General features: G+C 41.1%; 1 protein-coding gene across 1 annotated transcript in view; it reads left to right on the plus strand.

Moving 5' to 3' along the window:
• DCDC2C (doublecortin domain containing 2C) overlaps window positions 1–26,943 on the plus strand; it is a 2,319,258-nt gene that overhangs the window by 139,773 nt on the left and 2,152,542 nt on the right. The window contains exon 2 of the mRNA XM_044077304.1: window positions 2,125–2,173. Within this exon, the coding sequence (XP_043933239.1) occupies window positions 2,125–2,173 (49 nt within the window). The remainder of the gene's footprint in view (window positions 1–2,124; window positions 2,174–26,943) is intronic.

The following is a 26,943-nucleotide window of genomic DNA, read 5'->3' on the forward strand; positions in this document are numbered from 1 at the left end:
GGCAAATTCACATTCAATGAGGTGTAAGACAATCTTGATTTGAAAATAATTGACAAGTAATATAATTTAGGACTAAAGTCACTTAGGACTGAGTTGGGTCTTAGTCCCTCCTTTGGTGCTAGAGGGAGAATACTTTACATGATTTCTTTGTATTAGGTTTCCTAGCCTCCCATATGAAAGAAGTCATTTCCTCAGAAAACATATGCCTAAAGAAAGTGAGATCTACATTACCCACACTGTCAGCATTAATGTCTTCAAGTTGGGTTGTATGGGATACCCCTTGTTTTGGGTCAAGAGGTTCTCACACTGAGGCAACATTGAATGTGTATGTGTGTGTGTGTGTGTGTGTGTGTGTGTGTGTGTGTGTGTGTGTGTGTGCGCATGTGTCGTGTAGCAGGAGACACTATCAGCAGTGTGATGTTGCTGCTAGATGATCTACAACACACCAATATCATTACCACCTGATGGAATATCAGACAGTGATATAGCCCTTCTGTATTCACAAACACATGTTAAGAAAACAATGTAAAGTGCCAAAACTGTAGGAGAAACAGTCCGAGGCGATGTCAAAGGCTTTATTCAATACTCCACAGAAAACTCAATATAATATTGGTTTGTTTTGGAGTTCCATTGCTTTTTTTTTCACAAACATATGTTAACTACAGTCAAGCACGTGTCCATGGATGAGACAGCTATGCCTAACAGGCACTACAGTTTTTGGCAGAAGCTTTCATTTAACCTTCATCTTTGTATCATTGCTGTTTTATCAGTGCTGAGATATTAGGGAGTTACCTGGATCATATCATTCATATCCAGTGTCTTAAGCCCGAACTTCTTTAGTTCTCCTTCCTACATGCATCGTATTCCATGAGTTGCTACTTATCTCACTGAATGGGGTCAAAGAGGATTAAGTTCTCTTTTTAAAAAATATCTACCATCTTCTGTCACAGGAAAGCAACTTGGAACGCTTCAACCAAGAAGTAAAAAAAAGTTAATCTATTTTAACACCTGTTGTAGAAACCTCTTTAAAAGTACTTTATCTGCATTATAGAATTCTGTATTAGGAATGTATTAACAATACTGTGAGAAGTGTTTTCTAAATATTCTGCAAGTGCTGAAGTGTAGGATTGTACTATGTATTCTTAAACCTAAACTTAAAAATGTCACATTTCACATTTGTGAAAGCAATCTTTAAAATGTTTTGAAAATTTGGGTAACAGATTAAAATATGTAGATATCATAGTCTCCTATTGAACACTAATTATTTTAGAATAATAAATACTTCCTTGCAAAACACCTTCCCCTATCCTATATTTCCAGGTCTCAGAATGATGTCTGTTGTTTTCCACCTCACATTTCCCTTAGGCTTACCATGTTAAGAGTACAACCTACTCTAAAAAGAGTGCTCCATCTCACCATTTTTTGTCTCTCAGTTTTCTTTTCATTTGTTACTTCAGCTGTTGTAGTAATTTAAAACTTTTTAATATCAGCTTTTAAACTCATCCTTCTGGATAGTTTCCAACAAACTAAAAATCATGTAAACTAATCCATATAGAATGCACTTGTTCTTGCAAATAGAAACAAGAAGGCATGATTAATTATATTTTTCAATTCTCAATAACATATTTCAAAGTTATTACGTAAATAATTAGTTGCTTTACTTGAAACTGTACTTCAGAGCTAGACATTTATTGATATTCTTTACTTGATAATAGATCTGCCTTGCTGTTTAGTTTGGAAAGGAAGAATATAAGAAAGTCTTTGGGCCAGATTCAATAATGCCTACACTAAGTGCACACAATATGTATTCAAGAACATTCTTATCACATTTTTTGTGCTTTCTAGTCACTCAGAAAGATTACCCTAAGTGTACATGTGGGCTACATTTTGTGGTGACCTTTTATGAATCCCTGTCAGTATTTAAAGATACAAGAATATCAGTAGAAAAACTAAAATTAGGAGGAAGAAGGTGTGACTTATGTCTGTGTTGTCTGTTCACTCAGAATGGTGTACAGTTAGTATAGGCATTATTGAATCCCGGGGATTGTATTTTAATACTGTGTTGTTCTAACTTAAATAGGTTATTGTTAATATCACCTAAAATGCTTTATTTTTGTTTCCTAGTTACCTGGGTATAACCACATCAAAGCCACAGAGAAGGAAGTCTGTAGAGGTAAGGATTTCTTGTTTCTTGCTTTAGTCAGTGCATACTGTTAACAGTATATTCATGTGACCCAGTATCCCTCAATATGAGGGTATTCTTCCCCTTACCTCTTAATCTTTTTCTGTACTTTGTTTATATTTAATCGAAGGGTGCTGTGTTACTCTTCTAAAAATGTAAATTCAGACTTTAAGGCAGAAAATATTAATATTTAAAATGCTGCATAAAAATAAAGGTTATACACATAGAGAAATTATGTTCATTCATTTGTATACTTTAAATATTTAAAATGAAGTGTTGTCACTTCAAGTGTATGAGTAAATTATTTCTGAATTTTGAATAACCAGAATTCTGCATGCCTTTTATATCACCGGCAAAAGCTGTGTAGTGTGGTAGAAGCAGAAATCAGAGTTAAATCAGTCTGATTTCCTTGAAAATATTTCTAGAGATATACTCTACAGGTTAACTTTAAGACACCTGTGATCATTCTGCTCAGAATCCGTGAGTAGTAATTGTGCCCTGCCAGTAATTCTTTGCAAAGTTTAATCCTTCACCATTTTCTTATACTTACAGGCCCAGGTCTGACATTCTTCTGGGATGAGGGCAAGACTAGTTGCTCATGTCATACAGCAACTTATCTGTTTGCTTTGGTTGACTAACATTTCATTCTGGATTTCAACTGATTAACAGAAGTAGCATTTGTTTTTATTTCTTAAAGTTACCATAATTTGGTCTTTTACCTAGTACTTTCTTGCATAGATGGTTTCATCTACACTGTCCACATATTAGTTTATTCCTGTATAGCTTTCCCAGCCAGCTTTAGGTGAAGAAAACTCACAATTTCTGCACTGATATGGCATCATTGCTGGTAGCTAAAACCGACAAAATTGTTGTTATTTGTTTTATTCCTTTTTATTTTCCTCATTTTCTCATCCTTTTCTTTCCAGTTGCTTGTCATCATTTACTGATTTAAAAAAACTAAAAAGGTGGTCATTAGCGGACCGGAGTTCCACTGTGGCGACCCCTAACCGGGAAAAAGCCGAAAGACACAAACAAACAAACCAAAAAGGTGGCCAACTAAGATAGGGAAAACAAATTCAAACAAACTAAGAACAACCCACTGAAACTAAGATGCCCACTGAAAAAAACATTTTAAAACTCATATTAAACTTTATGGTTAAGCACTTCTGTTCTTGTCATAAAGGACTTCATTAGAATAATTAAAAATATATATATATATATAAAAAGGAAGTTTAAATACATGTAATAAGTATATCACATGACCAAATCAGCCAATGAGCCATTACTCATTTAAGAATAAAAAAAGTTTTCAAAAAAATAGTTTTTTGTTTTTAATTTTTAAAAAGCATCATGATATTTTAACTTAAGTATTGAGCTAATTGAACATGTCTCATTTAAACCAGGACTATTCATTGCTTCAAATGTTAATTACCACTTAAGTTCAGCCTTGTCAAGATGTTCATCAGTAATATGTCCCTGAGGGTCCCTTTTTATCTATTCCAAAAGCAAAAATGTTAAATTGTGGGTAGAATGTGTTTCCAAATGTTTATAAAGTGCACTGTTTTTTTTCTTATTTTTAATATCCCAACAATGTTCATAAATACACCTCCTAAATTTCCTAGATATTTTGCTAACATAAAATGCTGGGCAAAAATTACAATGAGAAATATAAACAATGTTGCTCATGTGACAAGAAAATTTACCATAAATCCTGTACACTTTATTCCTAATTTTAAAACTTTTGGACATATTAATCAAATAACATTGTGAACAACAACCACATTTATGTGTACAAAAGATAAGATGCATTTAAAATCACTTTTACACTAAAAAAAAAAATAAAACATTTAAAACTTTTATTCTTTCTATAAGAAATGAAAGGTCTTTCCCCCAGTTTACCACTCAAATCATTGTCATTTAACAACAATTTCCAATTCTTGTTTATGCAACCCGCAATGGACAAACTATCAAGTGTATAGGTAGTAACAAAATATTTTACCATGATCTTTACCACCCTGTGGTGGACCAAGAATGCCACCATCAAGCAAATTAGCTAAACCTGAAGAATCTAATATAGGACTGTAAAAAACTTTTTCTCTCTTAGTAACTGCCACAAAAGGAGATACTGCCAGCCCAGCTAGCTGGAATTGTGTAAACAATTATATGTCCTTTGTAAATATCAACATGATTTATTTAGAAGTGTGACAAAGAGTGATACTGCCAGCACAGCTGTCTGGAATTTTGTAAATGGTTATGTGTCATTTGTGAAGGTCAAAAATTCAAAGACAGCCAGCAGACAGAATCCTGGTGAATAAATCCATTTATTGGAGAAATGGTGGAAATAAACCACCTAATTTAATAATCCATTTTTTCTCTTTGGAACTAAGTAGAGAATGCCAGCCAGTTTTGTTTTGTTTATTACCCTTAATAGTGTCAATTATGGTAAATAAAAAGTTAGCAGTTTGATATCTGTGCCTAAAGGGACACTTGACAAAGTTATTTTTGGACATTGTGTTAACTGTAATAAAATATGCAAAACAAAGCAATTTTCTAGCAAGAATTCCCCTATAGTGTATGATATCAGGTTTTTTGCTAATTGCAGTACAGATTGGGTTATTTACCTGGCTACATGCACATGTGGGGCATTTTATGTGGGACAAACGTCCAGACCATTAAGACTTAGGATCTCAGAACACATCAGTAATATTAAGAAGGGCAGAGTGCATAATGCTCTATTCAAACATCATGTAGTTCATCCAACTGCTAACTTTTTACTTATTGGATGGATTTCATTCTCCAATAAATGGATTTATTCACCAGGATTCTGTCTGCTGGCTGTCTTTGAATTTTTGATTATTTATCTTAAGCCGTGCAGTTGCCTCCGTGCAGGAAGTTCCCTTTTACTGTTACACTTATTTGTGAAGGTCAACATGCTTCATGTAAGATACTTGTGTTACAACTGTATTAGAACTGAATGTTATGTGGATATCAAACTTGTTTGTACAGAAGTGTGTGTTGAAAAGGTATTTTGTAAAACACTGAGCTTAAAAATGTATCTACAGTGTGCCCTGCTGGAAGAGAACAGAAATGTACATACACTAGTGTAACTGTTTAAATTTCCATATTTTAACAGTGGCAACTGGAACACAATAGGTTAACTTCAGAAAATAGTTGAAATTAAATTACTTTATGACCAGGCCATAAAAAGATGTTATCTTTTAGTTTCACTGCAGTAACAGAGACAATGTCTAGAACTAGGGAACTTTCTGCATTGTCTTGGAAGTGTTTTATTGTTTTATGACTTCCAACAAGTACCAAATTCTGAAGAAAAGCTCTTGTGTATGTATTTTCACAGGTAGATGCTAAATACTGCTTGCTTTCAACAGTGGGAGGGGGTTACCTGGGATAGAGTCAAATGACAAGAAATCATGTCATTCTGCAATCTATCCCAGTAGTAATATTTGAGATATTAATTTAAGAACTCTCTGAGACAGACTCAACATTCTGTATTCTGTCTTTGACCTGACAACATCAGCTAGAGGATACAGTCACCAGATTTGCCTTGCTCTGTAAGTATGTTAACTAAGATATAGTAATTCTCTTATATATAGTCAGGAATATAGTAAAACTTACTTAATTTAGATGTTTTTCTGTATTTATTTCATACTGTCCTACAATGTTGTTTTAAACATTTCCGGTGATTTTGAACTCTGCTGTCACTGTAAATATATACTGAGTATTTTGTTGTTCTTTTAATATTTATTATTAATTATATTTAAATCTTTCATTGTGGCTGATCTGTCTAGAGATACTTAAGTTCTGAGAGTACTTGCATATTTATGTGGTGACACTGTTTGGGCCACTCCTAATAGCCTTGCTGTTGGTCAAACTACCATTTGTATTGATAGTAACATTACACAGCAAGACTGGACACCCTTTGTTAAGGGTCTTACAGTAGCTGATAAGGAGCTGATTGGTGGCAATGATAACTACCTTATAGTCTGGGTAAAAGGGGGCATAGCTAGTAAACCTGTGCCACCCTTTCCCTGGTGTGTGTGTCTATAAATCAAACCTCAAAGTGTGTGTCTGTGTGTGTGTGTATGTGTGTGTGTGTGTGTGTGTGTGTGTGTGTGTGTGTGTGTGTGTGTGTGTGTGTGTGTGTGTCTCAGCTACTTGGGCAGGGACACGAAGCACGGGCTGGATAGAGAGGATGATGGAGGTCTTGGTTTGGCCACTTAGTTGAGATCTCAATTCTGTAGCTTTGCCAGTGAGGAATCTTATTGAGGATCTGGAGACAGAGGGAGAAACCAGCCCTGGACTGACTGTGGTCTCTGTGTGCTCTTAAGGGAAACTGCACTTGATGCACAAAGCTGCATCTGGAAATACTGTGTGTGTAACTTTGTCACCCTCCCAATGTACATCCCCCACTGGCGCCTGTGGTGAGGACTGAGACTCCTTGATTACTGGGCCAGTGGTGGGGCATCACACTAACAACTTCCTGCTTAATATTAATTAGAAAATCCTTGGGTGCCCCCTATTTCGAAACATCTCTAAAACTGTATCACATTCTACATAAAAAGTTTTTTGTTGTGACACCATTCAAGCCAAATGAACCAGTTGTCCTTTGAGACTGGCCTTCTTTTGAAACTTGGGGTGCCAACTTGAAAAATGTAAATATGAATTTGAAAAGGTTGGCTTCAATATATGTTAGACACAAAGCACTGATTTGTTGCATCCTTACTGATTGTAATATTGTATCACCATCATAACGGTGAGAAATTTTCAAAAAATGAACAGTACTATTTATATACTCAAAAACAAGTGTTACTTATCCAAATTGCCCACCCATAAAATAAAAATATCATCCAGTTATCTGTTATAAAAAGTCCAAGAACTGGAGAATGGACTAGTGAAAATATATTCAACCTCCCTTGGGGCCATAACATAATTCGCAAAACTGGGGGCACATGCTGCTCCCATAGTCACACCAGTTGATTGTCTATATAACTGGCCTTCAAGAAAAATAAAATTTTTGTGAACTATAATCTCTATTAAAGATGCAGTGGCATTAACCTTAATATTACCAAGAAGGCCTGAATCAAAAAGTTGTTTTTGAAACCAACATAATCCAGTGTCATTTGGAATAATTGAAAACAAATTGTCTACATCAGTTGTAACAAAAATTACCCCCATGAAAAGGAACTCTGTTTAACTTTTCCAAGAAATGCCATGAGTCTTTGAAGACATGACTAATAAATTCCAACCCTTTCTTAAAATTAGAATAAATCCACTTAGCGATATAATAGGTCTTGGACTTAGAGCCATCGACAATGGGCCTAAAAGGTGGAATAGACATACTCTTGTGTATCTTTGGTATCCCGAAGATACTAGCTAGGGAGGGTTTATCATTATACATGTAGGCGTAATAGTTTTCATAATTTCGCCTTGCATTAACATATCCCCTAACGTTAGATGTTATGTGATCCTATCTCGCCTACATTCTGACTGATGGGTTCGGAGCCGATCCCTCGGCTCCGACTCGGCACGCTTATGCCAAAGAGCGAAGTCTCTTATTGGCTGAGCTTACTATATCCCAGGATGCACCACTACCAGTCCCCCAGATCTCGTTTGCCGCTAACTAGCAAAGACGTGGTCTCGAGCTGGCTGAGGTAAGTAGTGTTTTCACTAACTTTTTCTGTCAGGAATTCTCTAATTCTTTAACAAAAAGCTGTTTTAACAGCTATACTGTACTTTTTGTGTGTGACTGGTTATTTTTTTCTGTGAATTTTTGTGTGTGGTTGACGTATTCCCGGTCAGTCAACTGCTTCAAATCCTTAGGGGTTCTTAGATCCCTTTAATTAATTTTTCTTTCTGTTGTTGTCGGACAGGTTACCTTAATCGGCGACTGCAAGCTGTTTATTGTAGTGACAGTTTAAAAAAAAAAAAAAAAGTGTGTGTCTTTCTGTAATAGTTACTAGACTTGTTGCTAATAATGTCTCAGGCTCCTAGGCCTTCGGGCTTTAAAAAGTGCACTAAGTGCAGCTTTAAAATGTCTATCACAGATGACCACTCTCTCTGTGTGTATTGTTTGGGCGCCAGACATTTACAGGAGTCCTGCAGCGTATGTCACGCGTTTTCCTCGAGGGTCCTCCAGGAGAGGAAAAATAAACTTATTTTGAAAGGCCTTATAAAACCCTCCTTTGAAGAAGCATTAGCATCCTCTCCTTCTCCTGCTAAAAAGAAAAGGGCGTCGGCTCCGACCAGTCCGTCGGACCCGACCGCCAAAAGACATAGGCAGGCTTCTCCTTCGGCTCCAAGGACTTCGGAGCCGAGGGCGGAACGGTCTGCCTCGATGCCTCCAGTCTCGATTCCTCTGGCTTCGGAGCCGATGGCTGGGGCATCGAGAGGCGGGTCACCTTCATCGGCTCCACTGGTCTCGGAGCCGATGAAGGTTGTCCGCTCAGACACTTCCTCCTCGGCGCCTAAGTCCTCCTCGGCACCGATGGAAACTAGTTTGGGTATTCCTTCGGTGCCAATAGTTATCGAGTCGCCTCGGAGCCGGTCCCCTAGCCCCTTGGGGCCGTTGGAGAGGCCAACTCGAACCCGTTCAGTCTCCTCTAGGTCATCGAGGATGTCAGATTCGGACATAGACAGGGTGCTCCAAAGACTGTTCCAGTCCCCAGTCTTTCAAAAATTTGTTTCGGCTCCGACCCAATTGGCTTCGGAGCCGATAGCCCATGCCATTGCCATTCCTCCTCCGACCGCTTCGGCTCCGTCGGAGCAGGTGCTGTTGGAGCCGGTGGAGATCCTAGGGTCGGCTCCGACCCTTACTCCAACCCCGGCCTTCGGGTCCGAGTTTGGCACGCGGACTTCTTCGGCCGGACCCGGGGGTGACGTTTCGGGACCTATGCTGTCGGTTCCGAGCCTCCCTCTCGGTGCTTCGGCTGCGGGACTTCCGTCTGCTATCATGGCTCCGGGGACCGGACACTCCCAGGATTCTGGGGGTCCAGCTTTCAGAGCTATGAGGAGTGCCTTGGCCAAGTCTTCTTCGGCCATCTCTCCGGCTTTACCGGCACCTTCCCTGGGCGTGGAGACTGGGTCTTTGGCAGTTCCCCTGTCCCTAGGCAGCGGAGCCCCGGGGCCTGAGGTTACCCCCACTGGGGGTTCCCCTCCTCCTGAGGGTTCTTCGGAGTTGTCTTCGGAGGAGCCCCCAAGGAAGAGATCGTGCAAGAGGAAGCACGTGGACTCCCCCGAGTCTATTACATCGGACACTGATCTTGATGATGCGGAGGGGTCCCCGAAGTCGTCCTCGGATGATGTCTCATTCGCAGACATTTTAGAGATCCTTAAGCTACGAGGCGGCTGGATATCCAAACCCCCCTCTGCTGATGAGTCAGTGCTTCTCAAGGCCTTTGGGGCTCAGCCCTCCGCCTCCTGGGTGTCTCCGCCCTTCGACGAGCTCCTGGATTTGGTTTGTCGGAGGGCGTGGGAACATCCAGATACTGTGGAACCAGTGCCTTCTCGCCCTAACAAATTTTTGTCTGCCCCACCCGAGAAGGAGTTCTTGACAAAAGGCGTGGCTGTAGATGCCATGGTGGTGGCATCTGCTACACAACAGGACGTGGCAGAGGCTTCAACGTCCGTCCATCCTCCTAATAAGGAGTCTAGGAGCATGGACCGGTACAGGAAGCGCACCCTGACTTCAGCGGCCTTTACACTAAGGTCCCTGAATTATTTGGCACATTTTACCAGGCTACAGAGGGATCTGGTCAAGGAGCTGTCAGACTCCCTCTCAGGTAACCTACCTGAGCAGCTAGCCCAGTCGGTTAGCTCTCAGTTGGCTATCCTTACCTCGATTTCTAACTCGTCCATGAGGCTCATTTCATATGCAGCCGAAGGGGCGGGCAGAGCGGCAGGCACAGGCGTGGCTCTACGGAGACAAGCCTGGCTCCGTTTGTGTCATTTTGCGGAGGCCTTCAAGTCTTCCTTCGCCGACGCTCCCTTTGATGGGTCCTCTTTGTTTGGACCTAAGGTTAAAGACACTCTTACCCGCTGTGAGCAAGAGGGAAAAACTTTATCTGCCGTAGGTGCACGTTATTCCACTCCCTTTCGGCCTTACCCCAAGGCTAAAGGAGGAGGGAAGATGTGGTTCCGCAAATCCCGTAAGTTTTTTCCTCAACAGCAGGAAGATTCCCTTCCAGAGGCAGAGGACGGGGAAATTTTTCTGGGAGACGCCGTCCCAGAGGCGGCAGAGGGCCCCGCAATTCTGGAGACCGCGAGTCCTTTCGTGGCTCTTCAGCCTCCCACACTTCATGAGGGATTGCCCGGCTGTGCTGCTCCGGAGCCAGTCGGGTGCCATTTTGCCAAGCACCTAAAAGCCTGGGAGTCTATCACTCAGGACAGATGGGTGCTTCGGATTATTGCCGGAGGTTACACCATTCCCTTCACACACTCACACCCACCGTCCAAAAAAATCCCGGACCCACCACCCAGTCAAAGGGAAATTGCAGCCGCAGAAGCGTCAAAGCTGCTAGAAAAAGGAGTCATCCAACCGGTCCCCACAGACCAGATCGGATCCGGAAATTACTCAAGGTTCTTTTTAGTGCCAAAAAAGACAGGGGACCTGAGACCAATATTGGATCTCAGCAAACTAAACCAGTCCATCATGAAGTCCAAATTCCGAATGGTCACTTTACAATCCATTCTCCCATTGTTGGAGAAGGATGTTTGGATGTGCTCCATAGATCTCAAGGACGCCTATTATCACATACCGATACATCAGGCATCCAGGAGGTATCTGCGCTTCAGCCTGGGAGACAGTCATTTCCAATTTTGTGCACTGCCCTTTGGTCTCACCACAGCGCGCAGGGTGTTCACCAAGTGTTTGGCAGTAGTGACTGCTCACCTGAGGAGTCTTGGATTCCAAGTGTTTCCCTATCTGGACGACTGGCTCCTGACTGCCACCACCAGGCATCTACTAATAGACAACCTCAAAGCCACCATCTCCCTGGGTGCTACCCTGGGAATTACATTCAATTGGTCAAAGTCTGTCTTGCTGCCCTCTCAGCGCATAAGATTCATAGGAGCAGAGATAGACTCAAAATTGATGCGCGTCTTTCTTCCTACCGAAAGGATTCAGACTTTACAAAGCCAAGTTCAAGCCCTGCTTCCAAGATCCAAAGCCCCAGCCAGGATGGTCCTACAGCTTTTAGGTTCGATGTCTGCCACGGTTCTCCTAGTTCCACTGGCAAGATTGCACATGAGGATTCTTCAGTGGCTGTTATCGACACAATGGTCCTTTCAGAATCTCCCCCTCAATCACCCCATTCTGATTACAGAAACGTGCAAACGGGACCTCCGCTGGTGGCTTCAACCATCCAATCTGAATCAGGGAAGACCTTTTGTTATCCCCCCTCCGGTGGCCACCCTGACGACGGATGCCTCCCAGACAGGGTGGGGGGGGCATTGTCTGGGCAGGTTAGTTCAGGGTTCTTGGCTTCCAGATGAAACCTTTCTCCATATCAATGTATTGGAAATGAGGGCTGTACTTCTCTCCCTACAGGCCCTCCACAAGTTTCTCCCTCAAGGCATTATAGCTATCCACACAGACAACATGTCGGTGGTCTGGTATCTGAACAAACAAGGAGGGACCAGATCTTACCCCCTTTGCAGAGAGGCCATAAGGGTGTAGGAATGGGCTGTAGCTACCAACCGTTTCTTGGTAGCGACCCACATTCCAGGGAAATCCAATATATTGGCAGACAGATTAAGCAGGACGATTCTCTCTCCTCACGAGTGGTCCCTGAATGAAACAATAGCAGCTCAGGTTTTCAGAAGATGGGGGACCCCGTGCTGCGACCTGTTTGCAACACCACAAAACGCAAAGTGCAAAAGGTTCTTCTCCTTGACTCCACGTCAGGGGGAGGCAGCTACGGATGCTCTAGTCTAACCTTGGCCAACAGGACTACTTTATGCCTTTCCTCCGGTCCCACTTCTCCCCAAAGTCATCCAGAAAGCTTCTCAATTGGGGTCCACAATGATACTAATTGCTCCGCACTGGCCTCGTCAGGTATGGTTTCCCTACCTAAAGAAACATGCCGTGGACGATCCTTGGTTTTTGGATCTAACTCCGGATCTGCTGATTCATCAGTCGGGACAACTACACCAGTCCCCTCACACTTTGAAATTGACAGCTTGGCTCCTCCACTTCCGACTTTAGTCAGAAATCATACCTTAGACCCGGAAGTTATTCACATTTTATCTTCGGCCCACAAACCCACCACTAAGAAATTGTACCTCAGTAAGTGGAAGAGGTTTGCTATCTGGGCTCAGCTCAGGGGCTTAGACCCTATCACTGCCCCGATACCAGAGGTTTTGAAATTTTTAACATCCATGTTTAATCAAGGATCTTCAGTCTCTACTATTAAAGTCCAACTAACAGCTATCTCTAAATTTCACGAATCCATGGATCCACCGTTGATGAGCAGCAGACAATGCAAAACCTTCATTAAAGGTGCTGGGCTGTTAAGACCTCCAGTTTTTCATCCCGCGCCTCCGTGGGATCTTGATTTGGTACTTCGTGCCTTAACATCTTCCCCTTTCGAACCGGCTGCTACATGTGAGTTAAAATATCTGTCTTGGAAAACTGCCTTCTTAGTTGCAATTACTTCGGCAAGAAGAGTTTCAGAGCTTCAAGCCCTATCTATCAAACCACCGTACTTGATTTTTCATAAGGATAGAGTATCACTTAGGCCTAACCCATCTTTTGTTCCAAAGGTTTGTTCTAATCTCTGTCTCCAGCAATCTCTAGAGCTACCAGTTTTCTTTCCAAAATTCTCCAACGAAGCGGAATACACCCTCCATAAATTGGATGTTCACAGGCAATTGCGCTTCTATCTAGACAGGACTCAACAAATTCGAAAATCAGACCAGTTGTTTGTGTCCTTTTCAGATAATAAGTTGGGTAAAACCATCACTAAAGCTACTATCTCCAAATGGATTAGAGATTGCATAACTCAGGCTTATTCCTCTTCAAATAAGCAACTTACGACATCTATCAGAGCTCATTCTACCAGAGCTATGGCTACTTCTATTGCTTTTCATTCCAAGCTCGCTATTTCTGAGATTTTTGCTGCGGCTACTTGGTCCAACCCGCACACTTTCATTTCCCACTATAAATTGGATGTGGCATCTAAAGGGCGAGCATCATTTGGTTCCACGGTACTCAGGAGTGTTTTCCAGTGAGCCACCCAGGATTCAGGTGCTAGGGACGCTGTCCCATCAGTCAGAATGTAGGCGAGATAGGATCACATAACATCTTTTAGTTATGTACTCACCATAACTTCAGATGTTTGGGATCCATCTCGCCTACATTCCTAATACCCACCCTCCTTCCCTCCTGCCTTGGAGATCAGAAGAGATTGAACGGTTTTGAGTTCTACTGTTTTTATCTTGTTTCATCTGACGATGTTATATAAGCAGTGCGTGCATGTGTGCATGTATGCGGACAAACTAGATCTGGGGGACTGGTAGTGGTGCATCCTGGGATATAGTAAGCTCAGCCAATAAGAGACTTCGCTCTTTGGCATAAGCGTGCCGAGTCGGAGCCGAGGGATCGGCTCCGAACCCATCAGTCAGAATGTAGGCGAGATGGATCCCAAACATCTGAAGTTATGGTGAGTACATAACTAAAAGATCAGTCTTATGATAAGCAATGGCAACTTTATTATTAGAAACGTTGTGATACACATCATCCATGAAGAGTAAATTAATATGGTTAACATAGTCAGATGTATCCATAACCACAAGACCAGCCCCTTGTCAGACAACATTATCCTAATATTGCAATTATAAGCTAATTCCTTAATTAATTAAACTTTACGACTAGCTAAATTAGTAAAACTGTGCACTCCAGGTTTGCTAATTAAGTCACCAAACTCATATTCACAAACCTTTTCAAAAAACTGAATATTAGGGTGGAGAGATGGATTAAAACACCTTGAATGGGCTAAAACATGAGCTGAATCAAAAGGCACACTATTTCATTGAACAAACTTAAATTTAACTTGTGAGTAAAAAGTTTAAGTTCACAAAGTACATCTGCTATTTTAGCTCATTGGACAGATACAAAAGTTAAACCTTTGGACAAAATATCAGCATGTTCAGTTGTTATAGTTTCAGATGAAAAATCATAAACTTTAAAGTCAGATGAGGTATTAAACACAATATTGACTGTATTCAAAGGTACATAGTTATTGGGTTGGACACCATCCATTATTTCTGATAATGTCCATTCTTCGGCTTGGGCCAAGCTCCTTCCTTTAAGTAATGATTGCCACCATTCTCTTGTGCCAAGGTTGAAAACACCAATTCTGTTTCTGAATTTGTTTGGATCTCCTTACTTGAGTTGTCTCTAAAGGGGCTGAAGATTCAGAAAATGAATTGAATGGTGGGAGAAGAGTGCTGATTTAACCCATCCAAGTTGGGAACTGCTGGTGGAAGGCTTATTGTATGTTTATCTGATTCTCCTGAGGGCTTAACTGTATAAAAGTCTTTCATCCTGCTGTTATAAAAGCCTGCAGTTACCCATGCCTTTTATAGAAGAAAACCTCTTCAGTTTAAAATCTTATATAGGAAACACTCTCTGTAGTCTCACACTGTTCATAGCTGCTCAGACAGCTCTCAGTTTGCACAGAAGGTAGCAGCACTGCAGGTCATCTTATAATATACTACTAAACACTCTCACTTAGGTTGTCATAGTCCATGTGCACATAAATAACCTAAGACATACCTCACTGGACTATATAAAGAAAGAAATGATGGAGCACTCTGAATATGTGTCCTAAGTATGCTAAGTTGTTAAACCCTCCAACATAACAAAAAAACACTCAGAAGTACCTGAAGGTACTGCTGCTCAATACTAGGAGTTTAAATTAAAAAAAATGCACTCCTTAGAAGCACTTTTCACCTTGCAGAATGCAGAAATATATGCAGCCATGAACACATAGTTCAGAACCATGGAAAACACCCAGGCTATCAAAGGCTACAACACCTTTCATACATTTTGATCTTCCTCAGCTCAGGATAAAACAAAGGGAGGAGGTGTCTCTGTGTTCATAAAGGATAAGTACACTGTTAGACTGGCCCAGCAACATGACTTGCTTGAGTTGCTGTATGCCTAACTAACCATAGGTGTGAACCCCTATCAAATCCTTGCTAGCTACAGATTCCCTAACATGTGTCTGGAAAACCCCACCTCCTACCTAAATCTACTGGAATCTCTTAACATTCAGCCTACCAGTGTACCTATGGGTGACTTCAACTATCCCTCCATAAACTGGGAGACTTATATGACCCATAATTCACTTGCTCAGAGGTTTTTGAACTTCGTCAATACAGACACCCAGCAAGTAGTTAGTCCCTCATTTAGACATACAAAATATCCTAGACCGGTACTCACGAACATGGGGGAATGCTGCTGCCTCCCATGCATTAACTCCTCCCTGGTAAGAACTTACCACAAAATGATCACCTTTAATATTAAAACTAACCTAGGACCTCCATCAAATTCCAAACCTGTTAAGAACTTTGCTAAGGCCAATTACCTCAAACTACGTGACAGCTTATTAAACTTTACAAGCCCCTCCAAACCTGGATGACACTGAGGCCTACTTTGAGCTGCAGAGAAAAACACTGTAAAACCAGATTTAAACCTGCATAGAGGAGGAAAACATATGATTACTGGCAAAATAAAGCACCCCAGTGGACCCCTAGCACAAATAGGCTATTCAACAAAAGGTACAAATCCTCTCCAAAGCCAAGAAGAAACAGACAAAACAGAGCAAAAAGACACGTGCCTCACTAAACTAACAAATTAGAGAGCTAGTCAAATCTGACAAAGCAAGCTATGAGGCAAATTCAGCCTCCCAAGTGAAAGATAATGAATGGCAACACTTGCACCCAGCCTGAAATTTTAGCAAACCTGCTGGCTGACAAGTTCAGTTCAAACTCTGCCCCCATCACCTCCTACCACTCCCAAAGAAATACCCGCAACCATCCCCCTACTGTTCATTTTGAGGGCACAGGTCCTTACTGCACTCTCTAAAGCCAAAAACACAAGCTCCATGGATCCCGACATCATTCCAGGATGCTTCGTAAATAGCTTAGAGCAGAATCTATAAGGGCTTTGTCCCAGAAGAATAGAGGATTGCAACAGTCATCCCTCCGTACAAGGGGGGGGGGGCAATGAACTGATCCAGGGAACTACAAACCCTTAAGACTGACCAGTCTTATCTGCAAGGCCTTGGAGAAAATGATCATAGACCTGATCAATAATGACATGGAAAATCTCCAAACACTGGCCAGACCCAGTTTGGCATTGTCAAAGGGTGGTCTTGCCTGCTTAATCTAATGGACTTCTTTGAGAAAGTCACCAGGGCCATAGATGAGGCTAGAACAGTACACACTGCTTAGCTAGGCCTGGTCAAAGCTTGTGACACAATCCCCCATCCTCCACTCAGGGATCATAGAACTTACTGAGTTAGGCATAAATGCCTACATCGTCAGATGGATAGAAAACTAGCTCACTGACAGGGCACATGTTGTCCAGATAGGTGAATCCTTTTCAGATAAGAAATCTGTTACTAGTAGTGTCCCACAGGGCTCAGTGCTGGGACCCCTATTGTTGGTATATATGTCTCTGAAATGAGGGCCAATGTTGGGGGCCTATGGTTCACCAAGTTCGCTGATGACTGTAAGCTGAGAGCAATCACTGAATCCCCAAACAATGTTGACATCCTACAAACAGGCCTAAAATGACAAACGACTGGTGCATACCTCTCAACATCTCAGAACAAGAAATCTGGACAAAGCTATAAATAAAAGTGGGACAAAGGCCCAACACTAATGACAATTTTTAATTATTGCTCTTACAAACTTAGAAAGTGGATAGAATAACAGGTTTTACATTAGGTTGAATTTTCTAAAGGGTATGAAGTCTGAAACTCAAACATCTGTCATTGTTTTCTAACTTCAATCTTTAATGATTTACCGTTAATTTGCCAGAAAACCATAATTTGATGAAAATTGGACCAAAAATATGAAGCAAAAACCTGGACATTCTACCAAAATCTGTACAGTTGAGAGGTACTGGTGCTAAAACCATAGTCTGAGACTAAATGCTAAAAAATGCACAGTCATACCCTTTGGTAAATCAGATATTCCTACAAATTACAGTATTGATAGCACACCCCTAAAAGTAGACCCAGTGGTGAGGTATTTAGGAACACAGATAAATAGTAACCTAAACATTGACCACCAGGTAGCTATGGTACTGTGGAAATCCTTCTGTGTAGCTCAACCTGTAAGTAATGGCATGGCATCAAGATCAAAGGAAGACATAGTGCCATTGCACTTGGCCCTCATCAGGACCATAATCAGGTATAGTGCTCCCTTCTGCATGTACCTAACCAGACACTTACAACAATTGGAATGGCCCCAGAGGTTTTGCACTAAAAATACAAAGTGTAAGACAGACCAACTAAAGGCCCTATCCCTTTACTCCATCTCATGTTGTTTATTGAGAAGTGAGCATTCACTGATCCAGCCTTGATGAAAATGCTACATATTCGCAAGAAAAAATATACAAGAGTTACGCCTTCCATGGACCTGAACCTTGTTTGTGGCTCTTAACAGAACTTGCTGGAGAGACAGATTCATATCCCAAAGGCTACCTTGCCTATGGAATAAATTGTCCATTTTTGTAAAAACTTCCCATTTTCATAAAAGGAAGCCTGCCCTTCATTTTCTTGAAAAGAAATTTGAATAAATGGATGGGGAACCTTAAATTCACTCTTGGGGTACTGCCCATGTCCCTTATGGACAGAGGCAGTCTGTAAAATGACTCAGGGCTCCAACACCCAAAGACCAACTACCCTGATACTACCCCATCCCATATCTATGGAATTAAGATATAATATTGTCATATCCTGTGTATTATTGGCTAGGCTTGTAAAGGCTCTTGTGCCATTAGCCTAGTAATCACCTATGAACCCATTAACCTATATGTCAATCGGTGTTAAAGGTCAGAGCCTTCTGATTAGAGAGATGAGGTACTGTTCCAGCAACAGTACCACTCCTTGCTATATGGTTAAGTTAATTACAAACAATAAGTCTACCAGATGTGATTAAAGGTTAGATACACCAGAATCATATGACTAAGGAGTATAGCAAGAGCAGTAACAGTTAAAATTAATTGGTGGTCTTGACCAAGAATACAAGTCATTATTTGAAATTAAGTTATACAAAAAGTGGTTGGACTTGTCAGCAAACTAAGTAACTAAACAAATAGCTAACCAATTAATTAACTAACAAATCATCTGGATTCCATTAAATAACTCAACACATATCAAAATTGACAATGACTACAATGATTTCTGCATATTGATGCTTACCTTCATTGTCCACAACAATTCTTATCAGTAAAACAATAAAAAAATGATAGCAAGTACTCTCCTTTCCCGACTGGTTAAAAAAACACTGTAGCAATAATACCAGACATACTTTCTGTGAATAGTGAGACTGTTAGGGAAAGGCTTTTTCACAATGTAATGTTGAGTGTTGAGATTAGTGGTAGTGGCAGGGTTGGGGTTAAGGTTAACACCCTCTCAGTTTCTTAATCTTGAATTATTTTCTGTTTCTTACTTTCCCATTAAAAACATTGCACTTTATTCAGTTGCTTTTACTATATTTGTGTTTTTTCCTACTTTATTACTTTATTTTGTTTTGCTGCTTGTTCTTAAAAGTGCTTAATTTCATTTTTTCTGCTGTGTTTATTACTGCTTGTTAATCGCCTGATTAAATTGTAAGTGTTATTCTAAGCTTCTTAGTTTTGGTTTAACCACTTTAGCTTCAGGCCATTTATTTTACATTAAGAAGGATTGTGGTCTACAATCTTGTGGCAGGAAAGGTAGCTTACATCCTTCTAAGTTGGGAATTGCTGGTTGAAGGCTTAGTGTGTCTGTTATTCTAAAAGTGTCTTAGTTCTAGTTTAAGAGTTTGGGCTTCAGGCCAGTTGTTTTACATTAAGGTTTGTGGTCTATACTCTTGTGGGAGGAGAAGGTAGTCTCTACCTTTCTGAGCTGGGCGTTGCTGGTTGAAGGCTTATTGTGCCTGCTTATTTGAACTTTTTTTTTCAGAAATAGTTGCATTTTGTTTTCTGTAGCATAGACAAGATTCAGACCTGCTGAATATAGTTTTATTTGTATAAATTGAGCACTAAAAGAGGCCATATTTTGTTAGAGAGGGTTCCTCTGCACCCAGGTGGCAGAAGTGTGCAGTTCAAACTCATCTGATTGAAGGTTGCTGGAACAGGGCTCAGTTTTTATTTTTTTTATTGGTTAATTTGTTTAAATCTGTTTGCTCTCATTTGCAACATAAGAACCAGATTTGCACAGGTTTGTGCTTGTTTTAGCAAAGCTCCACAGAGTTTGGCAACCAGCTACTGCTTTGCTGTATTTATCTGATCAATACAAGCCACCTGCTGATCTTTGCAAAACTTAATTAAAATTTGCCACTGTATATTTCACTTTTGAACTGCATTTTATCATATCACTGCTTATTTGAACTTTTTTCTATAATTGTTGCACTGTGTTTGCTGTAGCATAGACTAGAGTCAGACCTCCTGAATCTAGTTCTGTTTGAATAACTTAAGCACTAAACCAGGCCATCTTTTGTTGGTGAGGGTTCTCCTGCACCCTAGTGGCAGGAGTGGGCAGTTAGAACTCATCTGAGTGAAGGTTGCTGGAACAGGGCTCAGTTTTGACCTTTTTATTGGTTAATTTATTTAAATCAGTTTGCTGTCATTTGCTATATAAGCACCACATTTTCATGGGTTTACACTTGCTTAAGCATAGCTCCACAGAGTTTGGTGACCAACTACTGCTCTGTTGTATTTATCTGATCAATCCAAGGCATCTGCTGATCTCTGCAAAACTTAAGTAAAAATTTTCACTGTATATTGCACTTTTGAACTGCATTTTTACCATATCATTGCTTATCTGAACTTTTTTTCTGAAACTTTTGCAGTTTGCTGTAGCATAGACTAGATTCAGACCTGCTGAATCTAGTTCTGTTTATATAACTTGAGCATTAAACCAGACCATCTTTTGTTAGAGAGGGTTTCCCTGCATCTTAGTGGCAGGAGTGTGCAGTTAGAACTTATCTGATTGAAGGTTGCAGAAACAGGGCTCAGTTTTGAGCTGTTTTATTGGTTCATTTGTTTAAATCAGTTTGCTGTTGTTTACTACATAAGCCCTGCATTTGTGCAGATTTGCACTTGTTTTAGCAAAGCGCCACAGAGTTTGGTGACCGGCTACTGCTCTGCTGTATTTATCTGATCAACCCAAGGTATCTGCTGATCTCTGCAAAACTTAAGTAAATTTTTTCACTGTATATTGCATTTTTGAACTGTTTTTTTTTTCTGAAATTGCTGCACTTTGTTTGCTGTAGCATAGACTAGATTCAGATCTGCTGAATCTAGTTCTGTTTGTATAACTTCAGCACTAAACTAGTCCATCTTTTGTTGGAGAAGGTTCCCCTGCACCCTAGTGTCAGGAGTGTGCAGTTAGAACTCATCTGATTGAAGGTTTCTGGAACAGGGCTCAGTTTTTAACTTTTTTGTTTGTTAATTTGTTTAAATCAGTTTGCTCTTGTTTGCTACATAAGCACTGCATTTGCACAGTTTGTACCTGTTTGCCCATCATGCACTGCAGAGCAGCGGTGGGCACCTTTGGCAGTTATAGATGAAAACACTTCTGCCTGGAAATTTCCCTTAGTACTCTGCTGGTGCTCCATTGCTGAGTTCTCGCGATTGTCCCTCACTGACAGGTAACACATTCAGTGAAGCCTCTGAGGTACCAACACAGATTCTACCCACTAGCCCTTCTTATGTTTTGCCCACTTTTCCTGTTCTCTACTTCATCTGGTCTTTCCTGTCCTCTCCCTGTTTTCTCACCACATCAACTTACCAAGCATTATGGACAGACAATTTCCCAGTTTCTCCAGCCAGCCTGGTCATCATGGGCATCCTGAGGCAATATAGCAACTGCCTCATGTACACTGAAAACCCACTTCTTCTAGTCCACACAAATTCATTATGTGAGAGATGCATCTTTATCAATAACCTAGACTCCAGGCTCTGTCACTCACCAGTCAGTTCATCTTATACTAAGCAGGTTACCCGCTTGCACACCTCAAATCCTGCACCTATCAAACCAGCAACACATAAACCTACACATGCAAAGGTCCTTACCAGAAGCTTACATAAACATCAGAGATCTTCTGAAGACAAATGCAAGCATGATCCACATAATGCATCCTCTTTAGAACATAATACACATAATATATCACACACCAGTGTCTCACCAGTCAAGCCCCTAAGGATAACACAAAAATAAACATTTTAGTCATAGGTGACTCGATTGTGAGACACAAAGATGTCCCTCTGACCAGGCTGAATAAGGAAAAAATCCTGATCAGCTGTCTGTCAGGTGCCAGGGTCAACCACATCACACATGCACTCACATCTGGCAGCAACAGGCACTGTTATGACGCCATCATAGTCCATGTTGGTGTGAATGACTTGAGATGTACCTTACTGGACTATATGAAGAGAGACATATGATTGAACTCTCTGATTATGTGTCTCAGGCAGGTATATCCCTTGCCTTAAGAAGCATTTTACCCTCACCTAGGATGATACCTCAATACAAACAAAAAATGATTGCTTCAATGATTGGCTTAGTTTCTGCTGTCATTCAAATAGGATCCAGTATCTCTCAGCCTGGGATGATATGGTCGACAGACCTCAAAGCTTTGCCAGAGGTGGTCTTCATCAGGGTTCTTGCCACCCCCATAGTGCCTTTTTAGGCAATATCACAAGAACAAAATTCCCAACATAAAAATACCCTCTAAAAACAACCTCAAGGTTATGCTGCTAAATGCTAGCAGTCTAAACCAGAAACTGCACTCACTGGAAGCAGTCCTCATCTTGGAAGATGCCGACATTCGTGCAATCACAGAGACCTGGTTTAAGGCTGCCGAGAACACCCCAGCTATACCAGGTTACATTTCCTTCCACACATTCAGACTACAAACTGAAGATGTGAGAACTAAAGAAAGTGGTGTATCAATATTTATTAAAAATAAATACACCTCTAGGTTGGTTAAACGGCACAATTCCCTTGAATTACTTCAGGTGCAACTGACTGTAGGTAAGACCCCTCTTAAGGTCATTGTCATCTATAGGACCCCTCCATGAAACAGGACATCCACTCAGCCTACTTGGATCTACTTGAGTCAATCACGATACAACCAAATACCTTGGTTTTGGGTGACTTTAATTACCCATCCATTGACTGAGTAAATTATATGTGTTCTAACTCACTTGCCCAAAAGTTCCTGGACTTTGTTAACTCCACTGCCCTGGACAAGCTGGTTGACACTCCCACATGGGGCTCAAACATCCTGGATCTGGTGCTCACTAACATGGCGGTACCACTGGACTACCTCCAGTATGTGGCCATCCCTGGTGAGATCTGACCACTAATCATTCTCGCTAGAAGTAACTATAAAACAAGACCCCCCCCCTTAGCAACAAGTAGACTAAACAAATTCTCCAAAGCCATTTACAATCTCTTATGTGACAGCATAAATAGCTTCAGGGTCCCTCCCACCACTGAAGGAAGTGACATCTCTGTTGAGTTATACACCAGTGCTTTATACGAGCACCTGTACAACTGTATTGACTCTGCTGTACCTGATAGAACCAAAGCAAGATCTTCAAAGAAAAACAAACCTGCCTGGTGGACAACTGCCATTAATAAGCTATAAAATTTGAGATAGTAACTGCTGTCTAAGAGCAGAAAGGAATGGTCTCAAAACTGGAAGCACTCCCTCCTAAGTTTAAACAAGCAAATAAGACTCCTAGTGAAGTCCTCCAAATCTAACTACAAATCCAAATTAGCTTCCCTAACCAAGGATAACCAGAAGGCATTCTTTAGTTGCATCTGTAACATCAAAGGTAAGGCCAAGATTTGTGCTGAACTTGTCGTTAATGGTACTATATATACAAAACCTGTGGATATAGCAAACCTGCTGGCCGACAGGTTCAGTGAAATTTCACTCCCCTGTCCCCACCACATATACCCCAAAGCATCTCTACACCCGCTCCCCCACCTACTGTCTCCAAGGAGTAGGTCTTAAGCACCCTCTCCAATGCCAAAAACACAGCCTCTATGGGACCAGACAACATCACAGGCTGTGTTCTACATGGGTTAAAACAGGAATTAGCATCACCCTTGGGTGCGCTTTTCAATCACAGCCTAAGCACCGGCTTCATCCAAGTGGAATGGAAAACAGCTACCTTCATCCCTTTGCACAAAGGGTGTGCATCCGTGGACCACAGGAACTATAGACCCATTAGCCTGACCAGCCTTATCTGCAAAGCCATGGAACAAATATTTATTATTTATTTATTGACATTTGTTGACTGGGAAAGTACACTGGGCTTGAGATCCATTTTCAGTGGAGGCCCAGGGAGAAAAGCTGCAAGTTACATGAAAATCATTACATGAATTTGTAAGGAAACAATTACTTATAAAGCAAGTGAAATAACATAGAAAACTATCTAAACAGCACATATGTTGCAAAAAGGCACAGTACAGTAACAATGGAACATTAGCATGTAGGAAAAAAATATTTAACAATACAGCTCAATTTCTTTGGGGGGGAGTAGGAAAAGGGAAAGGTAAGTGTAGTGGGAAGGTAGAATTAGAGAGTTAAACTTAAAGGTAGGATAGGTATAGTTAGAATGTTTTAGTTAGGTGGTGGGAATATGTAGATTATAGGTGGCATGTATTTAATGGTAGTATTAAAAATAGAAAGAGACAGAGAAGAGAAAATGTGTTAAGATAGTTGTATGAATGTATGGATTAGGATACTAAAGATTAGGGATAACTCATTTGGTGTAACAGTATGACATATACATAAGTTTTTGTTGGGGTTAGCTGATGTAGTGTGGTGTTGTGAGAAGTGAGGAGGTAGACAGTAGGTAGGTTAAAGAAGGTTATGGCAGGAACGGCCTTAGGTCAACTGATGTCCTAGGCAAAAGGGCTCCACGGCGCCCCCCACCACACCACCTGGTGCCCCCATCCTGGTCTATCTACACCAGATAAATACTGGAAAAGTGCCCCTGAGAGAGCAGCACCCTAGGTGGCTGCCTAGTTGGCCTATGCCTAAGGCCGGCTATGGGTTAAGGATGTTACTAATAGTAGAGTTAGAGTGTGCATGATGTGAGATATAGGAGGGTTTTTGTTGTTTTCGGTGTGGGATGTGATGAACCTAGGGGGGCTAAGAGCCTATGAGGAGGTTGGAAGGAATGGCCTGTGATGTATAAAGCTAAAGATATTGGGGGCAGGAGAGTATTGGGGGCAGGGTAGGGGAGCGGAGTGAGTGGAGTGAATGGAGCGGGCTTGCCCCTGCCGGGCTGAGAGTGAAAAAAACTATCAGTGGAGGACTAAGAAAAGGTATGTGGAATCAAGCATTTAACTTTATTGAGTGGGGTTATCAATGATACACTTATGGGGGCGGCTGTGCACTTGTTGTTGTTGTTGTTGTTGTGTCTTTCGGCTTTTCCCGGTTAGGGGTCGCCACAGCAGAACTCTGGCCCACTAATGATTAATAGTAGATTTTTACGTGCCGAGTTGCCAGCTCTGACGCACAACCTTTAATGAAGGTACTCCCATTCATGCATGTCTCCACACAGAAGATGCTCTAGCTGAGAATCGAACAGGACAACGTTTGACTGTGAGGCGACAATGCTACTGCAGCACCACCACAGCAGCGGGGGCGACTGTGCACTAAACCTAATTAATAGGGTTGGGTAGGTATTTTAATAAGTTTGCAGTAATCATTTAACTGGGCTAAACAAGTTACTGTAAAATATTAGTAGGCTGAAATATAGGTGAGTAGTGCCATGTAGTGGTGACTATGAGGAATTTACTTTAACCAGATATTGACTGGAGCCAGGGGCGTCGGAAGCTGTTAAAGACTGGGGGAGTGGAGGGTGACAGGGGCACTTAGTGAACTAAAAAGGGTAATTTTTTTATAATGATTTGCTACCACAACACAGGTTCATTTGGAGGACATTTTAAGCTTAGCCAATTCCCTTTTGGTGCTTGAATTAACATTTTCTGATTGGTCTTAGCTATCCCCATGGCTGATAATTGTATATTAGCCCTAGTGAGAACAACTGTAATCATACCATAGATAATTTGAGGGGGGCATATAAGGGATGCAGCATTTAGGAATTGTCTCTATCCATTAGTGGCATGAGGGGAAATCCTGGAGTACATTTTCTATTACCCATCCTTATATCCAAGTTGAATTTGAATATGGATGGATGAGTTTTGCTTTATTTTTATGGATAGTCTGTTCCGGAACAGTGGTAGCCTCTGTGATATATATCCATCTCTCCACAACATTCAGTTTAGATACCTGGACTGAGTATTTCTGATGCCATTTGATTTGCTGATGTTCAGTAGGTATTATGTCCATCTGTATTATGTCAGAGGATGCTTTGTATGCCAGACATGTCACCTCTAAGCACTCTGTAGGATACTGAGCATAGTAATAAATCCTTGAGGTGGTCTATGCAAGACCTATTGTTTAGAACTTGTAAACTTTTAGTAAGGTATCTCTGAAGGTATTCCAATTGTTGCATGGGGCTGGACAGATACATGCCAAAGTGGTCATTATACAAAATGATTGACATAATGAGAACTTTATAAAGAGGGTAAACAACATCTCTAGATCTAGTCACAATCAATTTGTTTATAAGCTGTGCAATATAGAATGGCTTTCTTATGACTCTGGGCACATGTTGGTCAAAATTTAGGTCACTGTACACACAAGTTCCCAAATGCCAAAGAATTGGATCAGTTCTCAGTGGGCATTGTCATGATTTTGACACCAGTTATTATTTGGGACAAACCTTCCTGCATGATGGTTAAGTCATTTGGGGATTCAGTAACTTCTCCTAGCTTGCAGTCATCTCAAACTTAGCTGGCCAAAGCTCTTTGATATTTCCTTTTACTTTTGAGATGTATATGCTAAACAGAAAAAGTCTCAGCACCGAACCCTGGGGGACTCCATTGGTGACTGGTCCCTTCCCCTGTTTTGATCTCCTGCATCCTGTGAGCCAAGTTGGCAATGCAGCTGGTGATGTAAGTGTTTGCTCCTACATTATTCATCTTTTGTACTACACCTGAGTAGGGGATTGTGTCAAAAGGCTTGGCCAGGTCAAGGTAATGTGGTGTGAGCTGTTTTACCTTCATTCATTGCTTTGGTAACAAGAGTAAAGCTTACAATTTGCCCATAATTTTGAGCCTTTCACACTTTCCTCTGGGCTGTTTTCAAAACATTTTTAGGGCCATGCATACATGTATGCATTCCTTGATTCCCACATTCCTGATTGTATTAAATTATATTCCTTGTATAATACAGCACCAGCTGTTAGAATGAGTCTTAAACCTGTAGTTTTGAACAGTCTTCCAGTAAGCAATGAAACAAAAATGCATTAACCAATAATGACATAACTGCCCGATTCAGAACATTTCCATCATAAAGGTCTACTTCCACACACAACTGCATTGTAAAATTTATTGTTTGAACATTTTTCCAGTTGGCAATGAAACAAAATGCAT

The sequence above is a fragment of the Protopterus annectens genome, chromosome 1.part0 (assembly GCF_019279795.1).
Source record: "Protopterus annectens isolate FY-2018-M chromosome 1.part0, PAN1.0, whole genome shotgun sequence".
NCBI lineage: Eukaryota > Metazoa > Chordata > Ceratodontiformes > Protopteridae > Protopterus > Protopterus annectens.